Source organism: Sesamum indicum, linkage group LG3, assembly GCF_026168435.1.
Source record: "Sesamum indicum cultivar Baizhima isolate 11 linkage group LG3, ASM2616843v1, whole genome shotgun sequence".
Taxonomy (NCBI): domain Eukaryota; kingdom Viridiplantae; phylum Streptophyta; class Magnoliopsida; order Lamiales; family Pedaliaceae; genus Sesamum; species Sesamum indicum.
Genome location: NC_142659.1, coordinates 20,765,837 through 20,785,548, shown reverse-complemented (window position 1 = coordinate 20,785,548; position 19,712 = coordinate 20,765,837). Strand labels below are relative to the sequence as shown.

Genomic DNA, 19,712 nt, shown 5'->3' with positions numbered 1-19,712 from the left:
ATTATTTTATTATTTTTATTTTTCAATGTTTATTATAAATTCATAATTTAATAACTTATACTAATTGTCAAATCCATCTAAGAAAAATATTTAAAACTTTTTAAAATATATAATAAAGATATGGGACATATACATATAGACTCATATCATCATCCAAGGCATTTGTTGCATTTAATCAAGATATTAATGTTTTGTTAGAAACACTTATATGCCACCTCACTAAAAAAATTAATATTGTCAAAGCTAAAAACGTGGTAAATGATTATTATTAACTACGATTAAATAAAATTAATGTAAAAAATTAGATTTTCCATCATAAAAAAATTACTTGCCAAGGCAGAGAGTCATGGACAAAATATTTACCATAACTTTTAGCCACCCTCGTAAAAACTACGGCCAACAACCGTCGCGTGGTCGTCTATTTACTATAATTATTTATTATTAACCATGATAATTAATCGTAGTTAAATATTATTATTCTTCTAGTGGCTCAAGATTTCAAAACTTAGATTATAATAAAGTTTTAGAAATTAAAATGCTAGTTGAATATATTATTTGGAGTTTGAAATACATTTCGAATTTGGTAAGTTACTAACAATCAGGGTTAGATAAATACTTAAGATGAAGATAGTAAATAATAATAAAATAATAAAAATATCATAATCAGATTTGAAAATTAAATATGAAAAATAAACTGACTAAAATAAAGAAAAAAAATATTTTGATTGAGATCCGTGCAATTTTTTTGGGGGGTATTTAATATTTTTCATTTTAGTACTTAAGGGAAAAATAAATTTATTGTATATATATATTTTTTTAGAAACCAGAGATAATTAATTTATACATCTTGATTTATGATTTATTTACATAAATTATTTTTGTCTTTTGTTTGATTATAGAAATATTTCTAACAATAAAAAATATGAATAATTTGTGTAATGATGTTGACGTTTTTGAGGTGTATGTGTACTTCTCTAAAAAGTAGGGGGTGAATTGTATCAATAATGTTAATATTTCTGGTTGGTGTATGTGTAATTTTTCAAAAAGTATAAATAATTTGTGTAAATAAACTATAGATAAGGGGTGTAAATATAATTATTCCTAAAGACTATATCGGTACATCTGAAATACGAGGGTGAAATAAAAATTAAAGACAATGGACTCATGAATAAATTTTAAATTTACCAAATAAACAATAGAAATATAAATGGGTTAAATATAGTTACCATCGCTGAAATATTTTCCCTACATCAATTACTTTCTCAAAGAAAAATAAAGGAATTTCTAAAATGCCAGAATCACCCTTTGTCGAAACTTTTTCTGATTCTAATTTCATTTATTCATCAAACTCTTTTTATTTTTGTAATCTTAAGTTACTTGGAGCTCATTTTGTTTTAGTTTCACTTGTTTGTCAAACCAAATTAAAAATAAATTTATACATGCATGCATATATATTTATATATTTACTTAAAAATAATATACATTTAATAAAATCAAAAGGGCTGATGAACTAATAAAAAAATACAATTAATATATACTTATATACGGTAAGCACATACATGTATAAATTTATTTTTAACTTGATTTGACAAAAAAGTTAAACTAAAATAACATGAGCTCCAAGTACATTAGAATTAAAAAAATAAAAAAGAATCTGATGAACAAGCGAGACTATAATTAAATAACGCTTCGCCAAAGGGTAATTTTGGTATTTCAGAAATTTAATTTTTTTCCCCTCAAAGCAATTTTTATAAGGGTAAATTGGACATTTTAAATTAAAAATTTAATAGATTAAGAGTTTTTTCTTTTAAAATTTTCATATTTTATATGAAAATTAATGTGGGATGGATCTTTAAAAAGTGACAACTCCTTTTAACCCAATATAAAAAGATGCCCATCACATTGAAAATTGTAAATTGAAGTGGTGCAATAACAACTTTTCTAGTCCGTATATAGAACTTGGGTTTGGCCGCTGGAGATATTATAACATGAGTGAAAGCGGACAATAAATACAGTAATATATTGATGACTAAAAGTTGATATGTACTATTTAAAATAAATAAGTAGTTATACTGATAATTGGTTTTTAAGGGTATAATTGGTATTTTTTTAAATTTAATTATAGTGTCAAAAACCGTCAACTGTGAATGAGAAGCAACTTTTTTTTTTTTATAATATAATGCAGAAATTACAGATTCTCACCAATAACCGTATGTTAATAAGAAGGGAGTTTAGAATATAAAGATCTGGTGTCAAATGTTAGTATGAACATTATAAAATCGAGGAATTTTTTCATAAACGTCTTGAACTGAAATGATGCTTATGCTATTATACTCTCGCTAGAGCAGTCGATTACGCATATAAATTGAACAAAATGATAATAAACACATGGGTAGAGTCATGGACTCGAACGTAACAACTCATCCTACTTCATTAAATTGATCAAGAACCAACCATGACCGCCCCAAAAAATCCGTGTGTACTCATTAGGAGTTCGATTTAATAATTTAGATAAATTTATTCGCTGAAAACAACGTAAAATTAAGTTTTTGATTTACTAACTTATACTTTTTAATTGCTTAAATTACACTCATTTAAATAAAAAGTTATAAACTTCTTTCATTGACTTTAGCAAATTATTAATAAAAAAATAAATATATTAAGTTTTCTTTACCGATAAACAGTCCGATTTTAATTTTTTTTATTTTATTTTAAATACATCTAAATTTTTATCACAACTATATTATACATATATTTTTTTTTAAATTTATTCATATTACAAAAATAGAAGGTATTCCAAACTAGTGATAGAGTGTGCAAGGTACAATGTATCAAGATTTGTAGGGTTGGGGGACCAATAGCACGGGGCTACGCATTCATCTCTACTAACTTTCCTTACCTAACACCCAATTAATTTTGTGCACGCTTTTTGCTTTTTGCCCTTCAAACTGAGAGATTCGAATCACGCTTATTCGAGTTTGGTTATACGATCTCAATTTTAGTTTGATTCGAATCCAGATTTGCAATTTCTTTAAAGTAGGTCTCAATCTTGTAATATTTCTCCCAGATATTTAAATGATTTTTCAGAAGAAATACGAACGTTAAGCTAGCCGTATGTGTTCTCGACTAAAATTTTTCGATACTCAATTTCGTTCAAGTTCGAAATGAAAGATATACAATATCAAGTAATAAATAAAATAGAAAGCAATAAATGGATCATGCCATAAATATTTTGGAAAAATGGTATTTATAGACCAAATTGTACTTACCAAATGGCCACGTGGTTTTATCTTAAGGTTCGCACTGTCAGAGTTCTTGCAGTATGATGGTATCCACGTCTACTGGGTCTAAACAAAGGGTTGGCGGAGCAGATCGGGCCATGTATATCCGCGGATTCTGGATTATTTTTTATGTTCTTTACCCTAAATAAATGCATTTTTGTTCTTTTTTCTGATAAATGGGTTATATTCCCATCATAGTTTATTAGGCTAAACATCGATATGCATCGTATTCGTATGACTCGAATTCATAATTTTTTGATTAAAATTTTTTAATTGTATTGAGCGAACGAAACCTATAAAATAAAACAAATATCCGCATATTTGATAAAACTCGAATTCATGATTTTGAACTGGCTCAAATATAACGTATGCTTACACGGAGGGTGCATGGACCCACGGCTTGAATTCAGCCACGTGTCGATCTACTTCGATCTAGTCAAGGCATCATGATTGTGGCCATTGATAAGAAATTAAGATGTGACATTGACTGTACTGATCTCGTTTTCCGGATGGTTGTGTAAGTACCGAATACCGCCCTCACAGTTGGGAATTAATTTTTGTCGTGTTTTGAATGTTTAGATAAAATATTTAAAAAATTATTATTAATTATAATATTAATAGCTATGGTTAATACTTACAGTAAATAATTATTATTAACCATAATTATATAAAATTGATCAAAAAAATAGATTTCCGACCGTGAAAAAATTAGTTGCCACAGATAAAGCCATGACAAAAATATTTACCATGGCTTGCAGTTATGACAAATATTTTGGTCATCCTCACAAAAACCACGGCCAATAGCTGTTGCGTGGACTTGGTCAATGACTATTTGTTACGGCTATTTATTTTTAACTATATCAATTAATCATAATTAAATGATATATTTCTTGAAGTGGAATATAGTCGTAGCATATAGTGGCGAAGCCAAAAACATGGTTTAGCGCTATCAAAACCAACATAAAGTATAATTTTTATTAACTATATACTTAACTACAATCACATCATAATATTAATTTAATAATTAATATATTAATCATCAATACTTAATTAATAATTATTATTGAAACATAAAGATAACTATTATTAAAATAAAATAATAACTGATATTTTGATGGCGTTCAAACTTATGAATTTAGGGTTGGAGGGACAAGTCTAACATCGGATAAAATGATTATATTTTTTTTTAGCAATAAATATATGGAGAAGAAGTGTGTGCACACTGATATAATCAAAATATCTATAAAAATATAATTAAAAGTAATCATTATCATATTATTTAGGAATAATTACACTGTTTTGTTTTTGAGGTATAGTGTAATTATATGTAGATTTTTTATGATTTACAAAATTACGTGTAGTATCTACAAATAGATCCCTTCGTTAGTCAAAATTTTTCAAATTTATTAATATTAGCAAAAAAATTTGATTAAAATTATATTTTCACCCCAATTCACTTATTACTGGCTTATTATAAATTAAATAATTTTCTTCTGACCAAACTACCATTATAAATCAATCAAGCAAAAGGGAGTTGTTTAGTCACAAAAGGTTTGTTTAGTCAATCGGGGTAAATATGAATTTTCATTATTTTTTTTTGCTAATATCATCAAATTTCGTAAATTTTAACCAACAAATGAATATATTTGTTAGATACAAACAAACATCAATAATATTAAATATAATTTTTCAAATCATATAGAACTTACAGATAATTACATAAATTCTTCGGGGAGGAGGGTGTAATTATCTCTATATTTAACAGCAATAGTAAGTGCATTATACAATAACTTTGAATATTGTAATTATAATACTCTAAAACCAAATTGCTTTAATCGGGATAGAATAAAATAAAAACTATAATATATCCATTTAAATCAAAGTGAACGATCTAATCATTTTAATTTTATTTTCATGTTATTCTATATATATTTTTTAAAATTTCCAAGTTTTCAATTTATCAGGTAAACTACATCGACATCCTCTAAAGTTAAATCCAAATATAAAAACACTTATTATATTTTATAAAATTACAAATAAACCCCGAACTAGTGCTAGTGTGATGCTTTTCAAGGAGTATTTATGTAAATTTTTACCTCTTAATGGGAGAGTGTAGTCGTAATTATACCTACGATCTTAAATAATATATTTATAATTTTGTAAAGCAAAGCTGCTTGTGAACCTTAAGAGGTGTCAACATAGTTTTGTCCTAAAATTTATTTGGGTAAATTACATTGACATCTCTTGAGGTTAGACTAAATTACACAAACCTCCTATATTTTGCATAATTACAATTGCACCTCCTAAGTGGTGTTAGTGCAATATCTTTTAAAGAGTGTTTGTGTAAACTTTGCCTTTAAATAGTGTTTGGAGTTGTAATTACAACTATAACCTCAAGGGGTGTAGCTGTAATTTTATAACAAAAAAATAGAGGATATGTATTTTTAACTTAATCTCTAAAGGTGTCAATATAATTTGTCTTATTTATTTATACAAAACATACTTTCGAAATGAAACAGTAATCATGACGGCAATCAAGAAGATTTCTTGAATAAAATATAGCGTAAATTATTACGAGTTCTTTTGAAATTTAACATAATTATAAATATTTTTAATTATTTAAAAAATTATATATATCTCTTGATTATTGATGAAATTATATAATCATAGGATAAAGATCTAGAATTGTCAACTTTGTCTAGCTGTAGTTTATTCTTTTTTTATATAAAACGAATGGACGATGTTGATTGAATAATTTTAATAAACTATTAAAAAAGTTATCCACTTAATCCAAAATAATAATAATAATAGTAACAATTAAAAATAAGTAAAATTATAATTCAGAGTCTACAAGATCATCTTGATCAGTTCACTACAAAAAAGAAGATGGAGACCCAATGAAAACTAATAGATTTGAATGATTGTTAAATAACCGTTAAATTTAAGAAGATATTGATAATTTTCCATACAACGAGAGAATCTTTATGATTATGCTAAACCTAAGAGAACTCGTTCTAATTACCCTAAATGTTATATAGGTATTCCAATTTTGCCATTAATATCACTTTACACCCAGATGACACAATTAATATCAAATCTTTACAATTAATATATCCAGTTGATACTTTAAATTTAGGGATAATTACACTCTCCTGCCTTGAGGTATAGTGTAATTACACATAAACCCCCTATAATTTGAAAAATTACATCTAGCACTCATGAAGTTTGCTTCCGTCTAATAAATAAGTCCATTCATTAGTCGAAATTAATTGAATTTATAGATATTAACAAAAAAGAATTGAAAAAATGAATCTATATTTACCTCCAATTGACTTATTATTACAGGTCAAATAAATAACTTTGTAACTAAATTACCCACATACGTCTTCACGCGTTAATGCATGAGAGTAGGTGTATATTCTATTATAAAAGTAGTTTAACCAAAAAAAATAATTAAACTGCAATAAATCAGTAATATATAAATCAATCGAGGTAAATATCAATTGGCATTAAGTTTTTAATTAATATCTGCAAATTTAATAAACTTTTGACTAATGAAGAAATTTATTTATTATACAGAAACAAATCTCAAAAGTGTTAAATGTAATTTTTTAAAGTATGAACAATTTACATATAATTATACTAAACCTCACGGGAAGAAGATATAATTATCCCTTTAATTTGTATTGCTCAAATAGGTAAATGCCCGTTCTCTTGGGTGATTCTTGGAAAGAGAAAGAAAAATACGTAGCTCCAATGGGGATCCTTAGAAGAGCAAATACAGCGTAGGCATTATTTATTTTTTGTATATGTTTTTAAATTTTTCTTTAAATAATAAATGTAGTAAAATGTTTTGAATAAGACAATAAGTATATTATGTCTTTCTTTAATCGTTTATACTTCTTTTATGTATATACTTGAGTATCATGTTTAATAATAACTATCATTAATTTTGGCTCACTTTATTTATCAATTAAGCCATTACTTAATAATTAATTAACCTCACAGAAATTCAATTTGCGTTTAATTTTTAAAAATTGCAAAGCCTAAAACTTTTGAATCCAAATTTAAGTTTTTAAAATCAACTTTAATATCTCGATTAGACGCAAAAGTACCTTTCACAAATAAATAAATATTTAAATCATATATCTTTATCATATTAGAACAAAATTTTGACTTAACTATTCATATAAATTAGTTAATAATGAACTTTCCTATAAATATTGCATATAAAAATAGCGGAAAAATATTAAAATAATAAAAAATACAATAATCTTAATATAAAAAACATAACTCAAACGTATATTGATAGAACTTTATGCAAATTTTTCTTTAATATATTTATTTTTTATTATATTAATATCGAACGCTAGGATGGCAATCACATAAAACAATACTAAAATAAATGAATAAAATCAATTTCAAACGAATGTAATTTTTTAATCATGAAATTTGAATATTAATTGCGTCATTGTAAGTAATCACTTAGGTACCAATTGTTTCATTTATAATAATTCAGGTACCACCAAGTTGACACTAATGACAAAAGTCACAAAACTCAAATACGAAATTAAATTTTCCTAGATTTTTTCTGCCATTTTCATCCCCTTTTTAATGTGAGAAATAAGTTTGCTAATTATAGTACATCTTTTTACCAAGTTTTCTTTAATCAACATTTTCCTACAAGCACCCCCCAAAAAAAAGTTCCTAGCAGTTTCTCTTCCTCTCACAAAAGTATGTTATAGAAACAAGGTGTTAATATTTCCCTCAGCAACCGCTTTGCGGACACCTGAATCATACTACCTGACCCAAGAACATAACCAGAGCCAATTCACAGTTCAGAAAGAAATATCAGCATTAGAAAGGAGAGCAGATGAAGGAAGTTCTCTTAACACAAGTTCACTAGAAAAAATGAAATGAAATGAATCGATGATAAACCGAGCTCCCTACTTCTGAATTTTGAGGCTGTTAAATAAGATAGGCTGCCAATTATTCATTAACATAATTGAATAAGCTAGACTAGTAACTTTATGTTGAAGAATCAAATAAACGGTACAAACATGGATGATAATAGCATGATCAAATGCATCTGTAGTCCTGGTTAAGTATCTTTACGCGGGTTAGCAAAGCTATATGTAAACTGTACAAAGCAAAGTGACTAGTCGTTTACCAAGCCTATTTGCAAATAGCTGCTTTGTTTTCATCGCTCAAAATCCTTCAGTGGAGGTTGCTTCTGTGTACCATAACTATGTATTAAGCGATCAACATGAAGCTGTATTTGAAGTGTTACACCCAGATCTAGCCACAAGAGACATACCAAGAAATGTGTGTTAATGTAACCCGTCCATTCTCTCTGTTCTGTATTTTTGGAGCTCTTCCTGCGCTCGTACAAGCCTACACAAAGAAATGAGTTTCTTTAAGCTATTTAAACTCAGTGAGAAAATATAATGTGTTATGTTTAGGAATGAATACCTCAACTGTAAATCAGCTATCTCGTGCAGCAACTCCTTTTCCCTATCATGAGCAACCTCTAACTACAAAAACAAAATTGAGTGTTACGATGTATATTTCAGCATATGGGCACCCAGATGCTATAGTCCATATGATAGCTGATTATTCACAATAACTAGGAACTTATTTTGATTGAACAAACCCCCTACTGGGTCTGCATCTCTGATTTCAATGAGTAAAAGGAAAAATTAATGAAAACCATCTTCTCCCACTAAAGTATAAGAGTTAATGCATTTATAAATTAGTGTGTATAAAAAAGTTCTTCCATAGTTCAAATTAAACAAGGAAACCAGTTTCCAAACAGCTTCCTACATCCAGTTGAAGATCCAAAATGAGATAACATGTAGAACTGGTAAAATGACATAAATGCACAAGAATGTAGACACAGAGAACACCTACACATCCTCTGACATCATTATTGCCTGTATGGCCCCTTTGATCCAAACAAATCTAAACCATGGGAAATGAACAAGGAAGAAAAAGAGGGTGATGAAGGAGGATTGAAAAACATATTTTAGCTCACATCACAGTGAAGGAAGATTGAACAATAGACAGGTATTTCTCCCCCCCCCCCCTCCAATTTATAGCAACACGGACAACCCCGATGCACAGGTGAAATGAGTCAAATGACATAAACGCGAGTCAAAATTCAAATCATTTGCTCACTGATAACCTAAACATTTGCGTACCAAGGACTTCTCTGTCATTGGCATGTTTATCGGCGTGCATCCTATTTCTGCAAAGATGGACAGACATCAAATACACATCAAATTAGAAAATTATTTATGTACGGGATATGCTTTTTTGCATTAACTGCTGATACCTGAAAAATCACCAATAACTATTTGCTTCATTAGCCTAAGAATAGTATCCTGTCAGGAGAAAATTTAAAAGAAATGTCACATACTTTAGCAAAATTGTGGAAGTAAAACAAATAGGGTTAAATGCAATTTAATCCCCTATCATATGTGAAATGAGAAAATACCCCTTGTTTAAAAAGAATTAGCAAATTACCCCCTGTGTTTCAAAAAATGAAGCAAATTACCCCATCAATGGTTTAGATAGAGGGTAATTTGCCTCATTTTCCAAAACACAGGGGCTAATTTGTTATTTTATTTTTTATAGGAGGTTTTTTTGCTCATTTCTCATATCACAGGAGGTTAAATTGCATTTTTCCCAAACAAAATAAAATGGAATGTAAGATAGTTTCTTTCAAGAAGAAACATTACCCTTTGGAGGATATTTGTCTGTAGTACAGACTGCAGACTGGGAAAAAGGAGTTGACCAAATAGATTTGAAGTAGTAACATCAGAAGGCAATGCTGAAGGCAACGGTGAAGGTAACGGTGAAGAAACACCAGAAAGTTGAGGAATCACCTAAAACATCCAAAACATTCTTTCAAGGCGTTCTAATACCACATTTGTGGTTGTAATGGTGTTCAGGAAACACAAACACTCATAAGCTCACTTAGTGACTTAGTCTGTAGTATTTTTAGTGTTCCTTTGGTTTGTCACTCAAGAATCTAGCATAAATGCATATCTTTCGTAAGCCTCTCATAGACAACACAGAGAAATGTCATGCAACTCTCAGATAAATCACATGACGTTGACAAATAGATTCAAATGTATGTGTAAAATATAACATTGAAAGAAAAAGGCAGTTAATAGGAAGGTGACAGTTAAAAGAAATGACCATTCACAGATTCAAAATTGTCCTTAATCGTGTCTGCACAATAGCATTTGGAAGAAAATTTTAAGGACATGTAACATTTACGTTATAATGCAAAATTGTTACACAGGTTTAATTTACACCAACCTGCACGCTGTGGCTTTTCTGTAGTATAGGAGATGGAGCCACCTACAGGAAGCAAATTAATCGATCTCAAATTAATGTAAACAAGACTACTGACATCGAGATCTGAATATTAACCTTTTCTGTCTCAACATTCTCTGATGTAACCTTAAATCGCCCTTTTTGCTGAACAACTGGATTCTTTACCTTTTCATCAACTTCATCACCATTAACTGCAGCATAATATGCAGCTTAACAAAAAAAGCAATAGACAAAGTTCCAGTCGTCGAATGTCAAAGTACATAGTTACGTGCCTGATGTTTTTGAACTTTTGGATATTATTTCTGGCATTGCATAATCTAACACTTGTAGGTTGGTAAGCCCCGCTCGTGATGGATTCAATGACTGATTTTGGACTTTGTCACTAGATATTGGAAAGCAAAGTAATTTTGTTAAGGCAATCAAGAGACATGCCGCTGAAGTGAACTCTATAAGCAAACACCAGGGAAATGTCTTCAGAAGGCCAGAAAGATTATGCAACTAGATCATGCTTCAAGAAGCAAAAGGATATATACTACCAACTAAATCGTTACAGAAAATTTGAACCGCAATAATTTGAACTTTCTTCAATCATATTGTAAGACTTTATGCATAGCAAATCCAAAATATATCAACTAAAATTGAGATGTTATTTTCCAACAACAAAGTTACATGTAAACAAAGGATTAGATGGGAGATGAAAGGACTTAGGCCTTTAAAATCTTATACGAAAGGGAAACACGGTTATGAAATGAGCATTTCCAACTCGAGCGACCATTGTGAACCAGAACGACAGATGAATCAATCAAGATATCACAATCACACAGGATGAATATTGAGAAGTGGAAGGGATGATCAATCCAAGACACAACAAATACACAGATTTCATAGTAACACGAGAGACAACATAGATTTGGATGTTTGAATTACATTTGCTTGGAAGCCCAACATGAGAATTTGAAGGATCAGTATTTTTCATCAATATACAATAATTTTATTAACTTTAAATGGAAAAGAATGCAAGCCCAGATAGGCAAATACAATACCGATTCTTGTTTTGCACAGAAATTAAGAAATGGTGGAATCATTATAAGTGGCAAAGGCAGCATTTTGCTTGGTGTACACAGCAGGAAGCAAGGGGTAGATGATCCCTCTTGGCTTATATTCCCTCTATACTTCGAAGGAATTGGGAAAATACTAATTATAAAGACTAAATGATCCTCGACAAATAACATTTAAAAAAATTGACATGTTAAATAAAATATGCACTATCAACTTCCCCAAGCCATCTTATTTCCCATCTACCAAAAAGTAAGATGGGTTGAGATATTCTTAATCTAAGGATGGATTTGAATCCCTTGCCCAACTCCTCCATATGGGGTGTACACTAAAACAATAATTTACTGAAAGTGAACTGATATTCAATTCAAAACCGGAAGAGCAGTCAAAGCAAAATTGTCGGTAGGATATCCTCTTCTTACTCCAAAGTGTGCTGTGGGTGATAGGTGGCTTTTAGACAAATAGATTTGGTACAATTGGAAAACACTCACTGAAGAAACCACGAATTATTAGAAATAAGATGGACCCTACACACATTTGAAGAATAACAAGAAAGAAGTGAGTCAAGTATTCTAGTAAAGATTGACTAACAGCATACTTTTCATTAGAACTTGTGAGGGCTCCATCTGGTGATTTTCTGTTCAGTTCTAACACAGGTTTTTCTGTTAAGTTGCTTTCTGCATGACTCCCGTTGCCAAGAAACACGTTTGTTGTTGGCTGCTCAACAGTTGAACCAGGAATACTGACATCATCATCAGATTTTTCACATTTAGCTCTAAGAATGAAAGACACAAAAAGAATTTTAATTAGAAGACAGAATCAAAGATGCCAAAGAAAGGCTCGATTAGAGCAGCAAGGAACAAGCACAAGTGAAACACAACATAGTCTGAAAAGTTACTTAAAGAGTGAGACATAGATGCAGGAAATAGTTACGTAGTATGAGATTTAGTTGATGAGGGATGCACAACACAAACATGATAAGGAACTCTTAAGGTTCGTTTGGTTCAAGTGATAGGAAAGAAGAAGTGAAATGGGGGAGGTGAGTGAAAAGGTAAGGGAGAGTGAAACAATAACAGTTTTCCTTGAAGTTGTTTGGTATGACTGAAAGAGGAGTAAATCTCAAATATTTCTCCTTGTTTTGTATGAGAAAAATAGATTGGGAAGAAAAGAATGAGTTTTGCAATTTTAGTGATTAACCCGTTCTCTTTATTTTCTATAAAACATAAATAAGTTAAAATGCTAAAATATTTTAGTACATAAAAAATTTAAAAATCTTATTAGTAAAAATATTCATCAAACAAGAACAAAAATATTATATTACCAAAATGAGTACGCGCCTCTATTCTAAATTATTCAGTTTAAATAAAATAAAAATTCCTACCAATGATCAATGACATAGTAGTTTTTCCAGCGATTTGATTATCTTTTCTAAAAAGTTATGTACCGATAGGAAAAAATAATTAAAGAAAAATTATATATATGGATGAATGAGTAAATAAAAATAAAATATGTAATTTGTTCTCTTTCTTGTTTTATACTTTCACCTTTTCGCCCTATTTTGGACGGAAACAAAATTGGACTCCGAAAGGATTTTATGTACATCTAATTTTACTCCCATCCAACTCTTCTCTCTAACCAAATACCACACTTTTTCTTGTACATCCATTTTTACTTTTTCTTATACGTCCATTTTTACTTAAACTTTTCTCATACACCTACTTTTCATCACAACAAAACAAATCCTTAACTATATGTACAGTATATGCTGGATTAAGTATAATATGCACATACAGTTAGAACCAAAACAGTTATGCAGGGAAAAAGGACAGGATGGCCATGATCTTGCAGGAAGTGTAAAAGGATTGTCAAATTATGATAGCATACATGTGAATCATTGAGTCCATTGATGAGACAGAAGCAGGAGCATTATCATCCTGTGAAGAACAATGATGTTAGAGAAAGAGAAAAGAAACTGCCACTGTCTAACAATTTTCTGTTAACTTACAGAATCTGCAGCATCAGACCATTGACTTGTAAAGGACGACTGGTGTTGAAGTACTTTAGAATTTCCGGAAAATGATGGTTGGTGTTGAAGTTGTTTGGTTTGCATATCTTCTTCTTTTTCTGGAATAGAATCATCATCCTGGATCTGACAAGCAAAGATGTATGTGCTCACCCAGAACAGACTTTTGGAGCAAACAAATCATTATATAAAACCTGACGAGTGAGTACCAATGAAGCTTGAGCCTTCATGTCTTCAAGGTCGAAGTTCCACCCACTAATCCCACGTTTGTATTCATTCTGTTAATATACATAAGCATAAAAAAACTCAGAACCAATGCCAAGTACCAATCAGCCAAACTCCTTCAGCAGCTTAGGCACCTTTGAACTAACAACTTAAGGACTCCATAGCCATAGCAGTAGATGTGATCAATTTTTTTTTCAAACCGGCTGAATCAAACCGTTTTCTATGATTTATCTTACAAACCGCGATTCAAACTTTACAATAAAATCTCAATGCACTTGTGATTTGGTTTTAATTTAGAACTAAAAGAAAAGCCAAAAGCCAAACCACACCGTTAATTACACACATTTTTTAAATTATATATGTAAATAATTTGATAAAATTAATTAATTGGTTGGAAGAATTCTATACTTCCATTATAAATCGGATATTAGCAAAGGTATACCTTTGCTAATATCCGATTTATACCTGTTTTTCTTTAAAACATAGATTTGAGCTCATTTGTTTATGTTTTAAGATAACAAATCAAGCCATTAAAATTTCCCCCTTCCTCCTCTTTCATTTTCTCTCCTCTTCTCTCTCATTCTCTCTCCCCCCTCCCCCATTCTCTGGGTGCCTCCTATTCTCTCTTTTCTCCACAAAACGGACATACAAGATTAATTTTACGGGAACTTTAATACGTTTGAAGTTATATGAATGATTAAATATATATTTTTTTTATTTTTTATTTTTTCTAACATTAAAGTTTTCTATTTCTACTACATAATTATTTGATGTATCAGATACTACTGGAATTAGTATTCAATGTGTTTTTAAATATTTTAGTTGTATTATATCTTGAACTATTGTGTATTTAACTATTTATTTTTAAAACTTGTTACATTTTATTATTTAAAGACTTCAACTATATATGTTCTTAAATTATTGTGTATTTGACTTTAATTATTCCAATAATCTTTTTTACTTTTTGTTTTAACTATATACATTTTTGCTTTTTATTATTCTCAAAAGTCTTATTTTTGTTATAAGTGTTAAAACTGCCAAACCGTCCGACAGCACAAAACTGCACTTTTTGATTTTGGTTTTGAAAGTAGCAATTTGAAAAATTATTTTTTAAAACTGCCAATGGCAATTCAATTTGAAAATACCTTAAAGAAACTGAAAGCACACTGTGATCACCCCTACACAGGGTTTAGAAGAACTGCCATTGAATAGACTACCCTTTCCCATCAAGGTCTTATCCAATTTTTCCTAGAAATATTGCTTTATTCTAAAGCAATCCTTGCAAGTTACTGAAAATTTTAATTAATGCAGAGCCCTCCCGTACCTGCAACAGAACTTTATCTTTATATCCTAGTAAAAGGATTCTTTACAACTTCAGAATCGGGAAGTGGATAATATGATTTCTAAAAGGGAGATAGGTTGAAAAACTTGAGCCTGTGAAAGTGAGGTCAAATTGGAAGACCTTGATTCTAACGGGGGGGGGGGGGGGGGGGGGGGAGAATGGAAAGACATGTCAATGGTCAAAAGTGTGAAGCACACATTCCTACTTGCATGGATTCTCCAATAGACTTCTTTTGCATACATTTTTCGTAATTGAGGACATCTCGTGGAAAGGATTTGACTTACCAGTAATAGAAGGTTCAACCTGAAGTATGATGGTGAAAATAAGATAAGTAGGTCTATTGAAAGTCACAATGCAAGCAAGGGTTAGGCCAGAATGAGTGAAGCATCCACCACCCAGAAGTATCTGGTCTCATGCTATAGTTGGATGTTTACCTTGCTGATATCATAGAATTAAGCTATGATATGTTAGGAAGTATGTTAAGGTCAGTCATACTGTATTTCAGGAGATCATAAGATTGATTACTCATATTTTAATATCGGATCAAATATTTGGAAATGTAGATCTACATATGGTTTTTAGGCTCCCACAAATAGAATGTGAGGCAAAAGGACTACTCACTAAATAACTAATATGCAACTACCTCGTGGAAACAGAAAGTGCAATACGAAGTTCACATGTATAATAATACTAACACTAATTTACAGAAGTTCTACAAATGGATAACATGAAACTAGAGACATCTAGGTTGGTTTACATGATGATAGCAGAATGCCAATTTTCTGTAGATATGAAATCAAACCTGGGAAATTTCCTCTTTCTGCCCATCTGGCATTTTCTTTTGTGCAAGCAGGTCTTCCTCCTTTCTCTACAGTTAATCGTATATGTCTATTAGAATATTATCAAATATATAAGAAAGCTTCAGTTTTCCTATCTTCATGAATGCACAAACCTTCAATGCCTGCAGACGATCACCAAGAGCTGGCAGCCCTTCCAGAAGAGTTCTAGCAATATAATCATTTGATCTAGCTTGCTTGAAAAAAGAATGCTTTAACAACTTCCTTGCAGAAGGCCTTTTCACAGGATCTTTCACCAAGCAACTTGCTATCATCTGCTTAAAGGACTATTCACAACAAATATAGACATAAATGGCAGCTCAATCAAACAATTAACTTGTTATTGGTCAGTACAGCCTATCAGCAAGCATACCTTTGAAAATTTTTTGTCTCTCTCATAATCAAGACCAGGTGGTGCATTTTGCAACGTCATAAGCAATACCTAAAGAAGTAAAATGTACCTTTTATTTCCTTATCTTGAAATAACTAAAAGAGCTACCATAAAGATGAAGGCATATCAGCATATCTTTAAGCACCTTCATCGGAGGATACTTCGAAAAAGGGGCATGTCCATGCGCAAGCTCCAAAGCAGTTATACCAAAAGACCAGATATCAGCTCTGAAATCATTGTCAATTCATTAGATTAGAAAATGATCAAACATCAGATGGAATAAGAACAGAAACAAGCAAAAACAGATTTACAGACTTGAAGTCATAGCCATGCACTTGCTCCATAACCTCGGGTGCCATCCTAGAAAAACAGAAACCACCATTATAGAGACACCAATATAGAATTGATGAAGATTAAGCGAGAACCCCATGAAAAGCATGACAGAATCCTAGAAAATTCAGGTTTACATACACTTGCGCACAAACATATACACACACACATAAATGTACATATTTCAGCAGCGGTTCTCGTAAAAACCCCTGGTGTATAGGAGTTGAATCAGGAATCTCAAAACATAATGGAGAGTGGAACCGTAAGAATCAATGGAAGTATATAAAATACTCCACATTTCGACTCATACCAGCAAGGAGTGCCCACAAATGTATTCCTCATACGTTGCCTATCTCCAGAATCAAATAAGTAGGCAGAAACACCAAAATCCCCCAGTTTGATTGCACCACGGGTATCAATCAGAATATTACCAGCCTGGAAGAATCAAACAACAGAGTAGATGCCAAAATTAGCATATAAAAAGATACAGAAGACCATGGACAATCTTAGAGAATTGCAACACTCTGCTGCTAATTAACATGAAGGAACTGGAAAATGTACCACAAAGGTGGTGAAAACAAATTGAAATGACACTGTTGAGTGTAAATGAAAATTCGTCCTTGAACATAGTTACTTGTACATCAAATCACAGGCTATAGCCATGAAACTTTTTTCTTTTTCTTTTTTCCCTTTGTCACTGGTATATCTAAAACTTCATTACTATGTGAAGCCACTAGTAGGAAACTAGCTGGCGAAAACATTTTGACATCCCTGGTGGACATCACATACGTGAAAGAGATACAAAGTGATAAATTTTCTGAAACCAACTGAATATAACCACTATACTGAGTTATGCTAGAACTATCTGTATGACTCCCAATATGTACTTTAGGTTAATGCACAGTTTCTTTGACTGTTAATTAGCTGGCATTCAAGACCAACAACTATAAAATTGAAGTGACATCAACAATCAGAAATAGGACAAAGCTTATCCGAAATGGCCGAAGACAACTGAATTAAAAAATTATTGTATATGCCACAACTGTGTAATGTTTATATATACTCACTTTGACATCCCGATGAATGTGTCCATGTTGATGAAGATAGTCCAATCCTTTCAACACCTCGCGCAAAATTGTAGCAATAACGACCTCCTCGAGACCATCTGGATGTGCTGCCTTCAAAATGTGCAGGCAAGACCCTCCAGCCATGTAAGGCATTACTACCCACAAATTGTGATCACTGACAAAGGAGCAGTGTGATTTAAGAACATTGGGGTGGTCAACAAGGCCCATCGTTTGCGCTTCCCGTGAAATGTTATTCTGGGTTTAACATGCAACAAGTGAATGAAAAATCCAGTTTATCTTGTTGTCAGGATAAAGAAGACCATGAAACAAACCAAAACATATATCTTAAAAATGAAGAAGAAAGTGCAATAAGATGCCAGATGCCAAATGCTTCCCGTGAAATGTTATTTGACTGCATATTCATGACTCTACTAGCAATGTCAAATGCTATATAGTTAGAGCAACATTAGGTGATAAGGCTCTGGATAAAAATTATGATACAAAATCAATTAACTAAGAACTGCTTGACCTCCACCCAGTGGAAATAAGATCCTACTCTAGAAAGTATGTAGTGCAAATTGCATTATCTCGGAAATCCACAGTTACTACTATGTTTTCTAGAGTTCTACAGCTTGAGAAGTGATGGTCATTTCAAAATTCGGAATCCATTAGTCTTGTTCTATAAGCTACACAAAGAAAATTAAAAGAAGAAGAGCTTCAAGACCATCTTAGCATTTGTAAATGGGTTACTGACTTCAGCAACTTATTCTTTCATATAGGCAAATCTGATAAAAATAGAGGATATAATATGAACGATTTAGTTTTACACATAAAAGTTCAATCGTATCAATGTTAGTAGTTGCCAAGTGTTTCCTAGGCGACATAAGCCTTTGAATAGAACAAAATAAGCAGAGACAGAAATTGAAGGACCACAGAATCAAAACAGAACATTTTCACCTTCCGAGCACAAGTAACTAAATAACTTCAACTCAGTCGACATGCATGAATTCATTAATCCAAAGACAGGGAGGTTACCAGATCGCTATTGTTGCGTTCAAAGTCGAGGATTTTGACAGCAACGATCTCATTGAGCGGATTGCACAGCGCGCGATGAACTGATGCGCTCACTCCCGTCCCCACCTCCTCATACATAGTATAATGCTCTGCTCCAATCGGATACTTCTTCCTCTCCCTCTCCATTGCGCTCAAACCTCAATCAACAACCAAGTGTACACGCGCAAATCTCAATATGCGCGAATATACGCAAAATCTACGATATTCTCCGGCTGTTCAACGTCGGAAAACACGCGAATGCAGTTCCACCGGCGATCCGCAAATCCTAACTGCATTAAACAAATAATCCACAAAAAAAAAAAAAAGGTTCAACTTGATTCCTCGTTCCGCTGCATGTGATGTCAATGGCATGAATAAAGGCAGAAAAAGTAACTCACGAGGAACGAGCTTGCGTCCATTACAGGCCAACGCATTAAATAAATCAAAAACAACGAAAAAAAGGAAACGTGAAAATACTAATCAGAAGCAACCTGAATTCAAGGCAGTTAATTATAGATACAGATTGGATTATACGTATGCGCGCCCGAGATATTTCCAGAAAAGAGAAAAAGGATCATAGTGATGATGACGAAGGGTTTGTTTAGCTCTCTCGTGAGAGAGAGAGAGAGAGAGAGAGCGGTGCAAACGGATCGCCGCTAAGATTGGAGGGAGCGTTTGTTTGTATGCATAAATCCCGCCACCTGTTATGTTAATTTATTCTCACCCAATCACCTTCCCGCACGACTCTTCTTTCACCTTTTCGA

The 19,712-nt window shown here is 31.6% G+C and overlaps 1 protein-coding gene across 2 annotated transcripts; it reads right to left on the bottom strand.

Annotated features, from left to right (window-relative positions):
• Positions 1 to 8,231: 8,231 nt before the first annotated feature.
• LOC105158255 (uncharacterized) lies at positions 8,232 to 19,712 on the bottom strand. 2 transcript variants are annotated; one of them, XM_011074938.3, is made up of 22 exons: positions 19,440 to 19,712; positions 18,931 to 19,238; positions 17,896 to 18,150; positions 17,139 to 17,263; positions 16,814 to 16,858; positions 16,644 to 16,725; positions 16,481 to 16,549; positions 16,224 to 16,394; positions 16,074 to 16,139; positions 13,914 to 13,982; positions 13,687 to 13,830; positions 13,566 to 13,615; positions 12,280 to 12,423; positions 10,898 to 11,007; positions 10,722 to 10,816; positions 10,608 to 10,649; positions 10,022 to 10,168; positions 9,616 to 9,664; positions 9,482 to 9,528; positions 8,754 to 8,815; positions 8,599 to 8,675; positions 8,232 to 8,514 (listed from the first exon to the last, which is right to left on the bottom strand). In XM_011074938.3, the coding sequence occupies exons 2-21, from the start codon at positions 19,093 to 19,095 to the stop codon at positions 8,612 to 8,614; spliced, it is 2,001 nt and encodes a 666-aa protein (XP_011073240.1). In that variant the 5' UTR covers positions 19,096 to 19,238; positions 19,440 to 19,712; the 3' UTR covers positions 8,232 to 8,514; positions 8,599 to 8,611. The 2 variants fall into 2 exon arrangements, with proteins under 2 accessions (XP_011073240.1, XP_011073237.1); XM_011074935.3 differs by having other exon boundaries at positions 12,280 to 12,456; positions 19,440 to 19,710.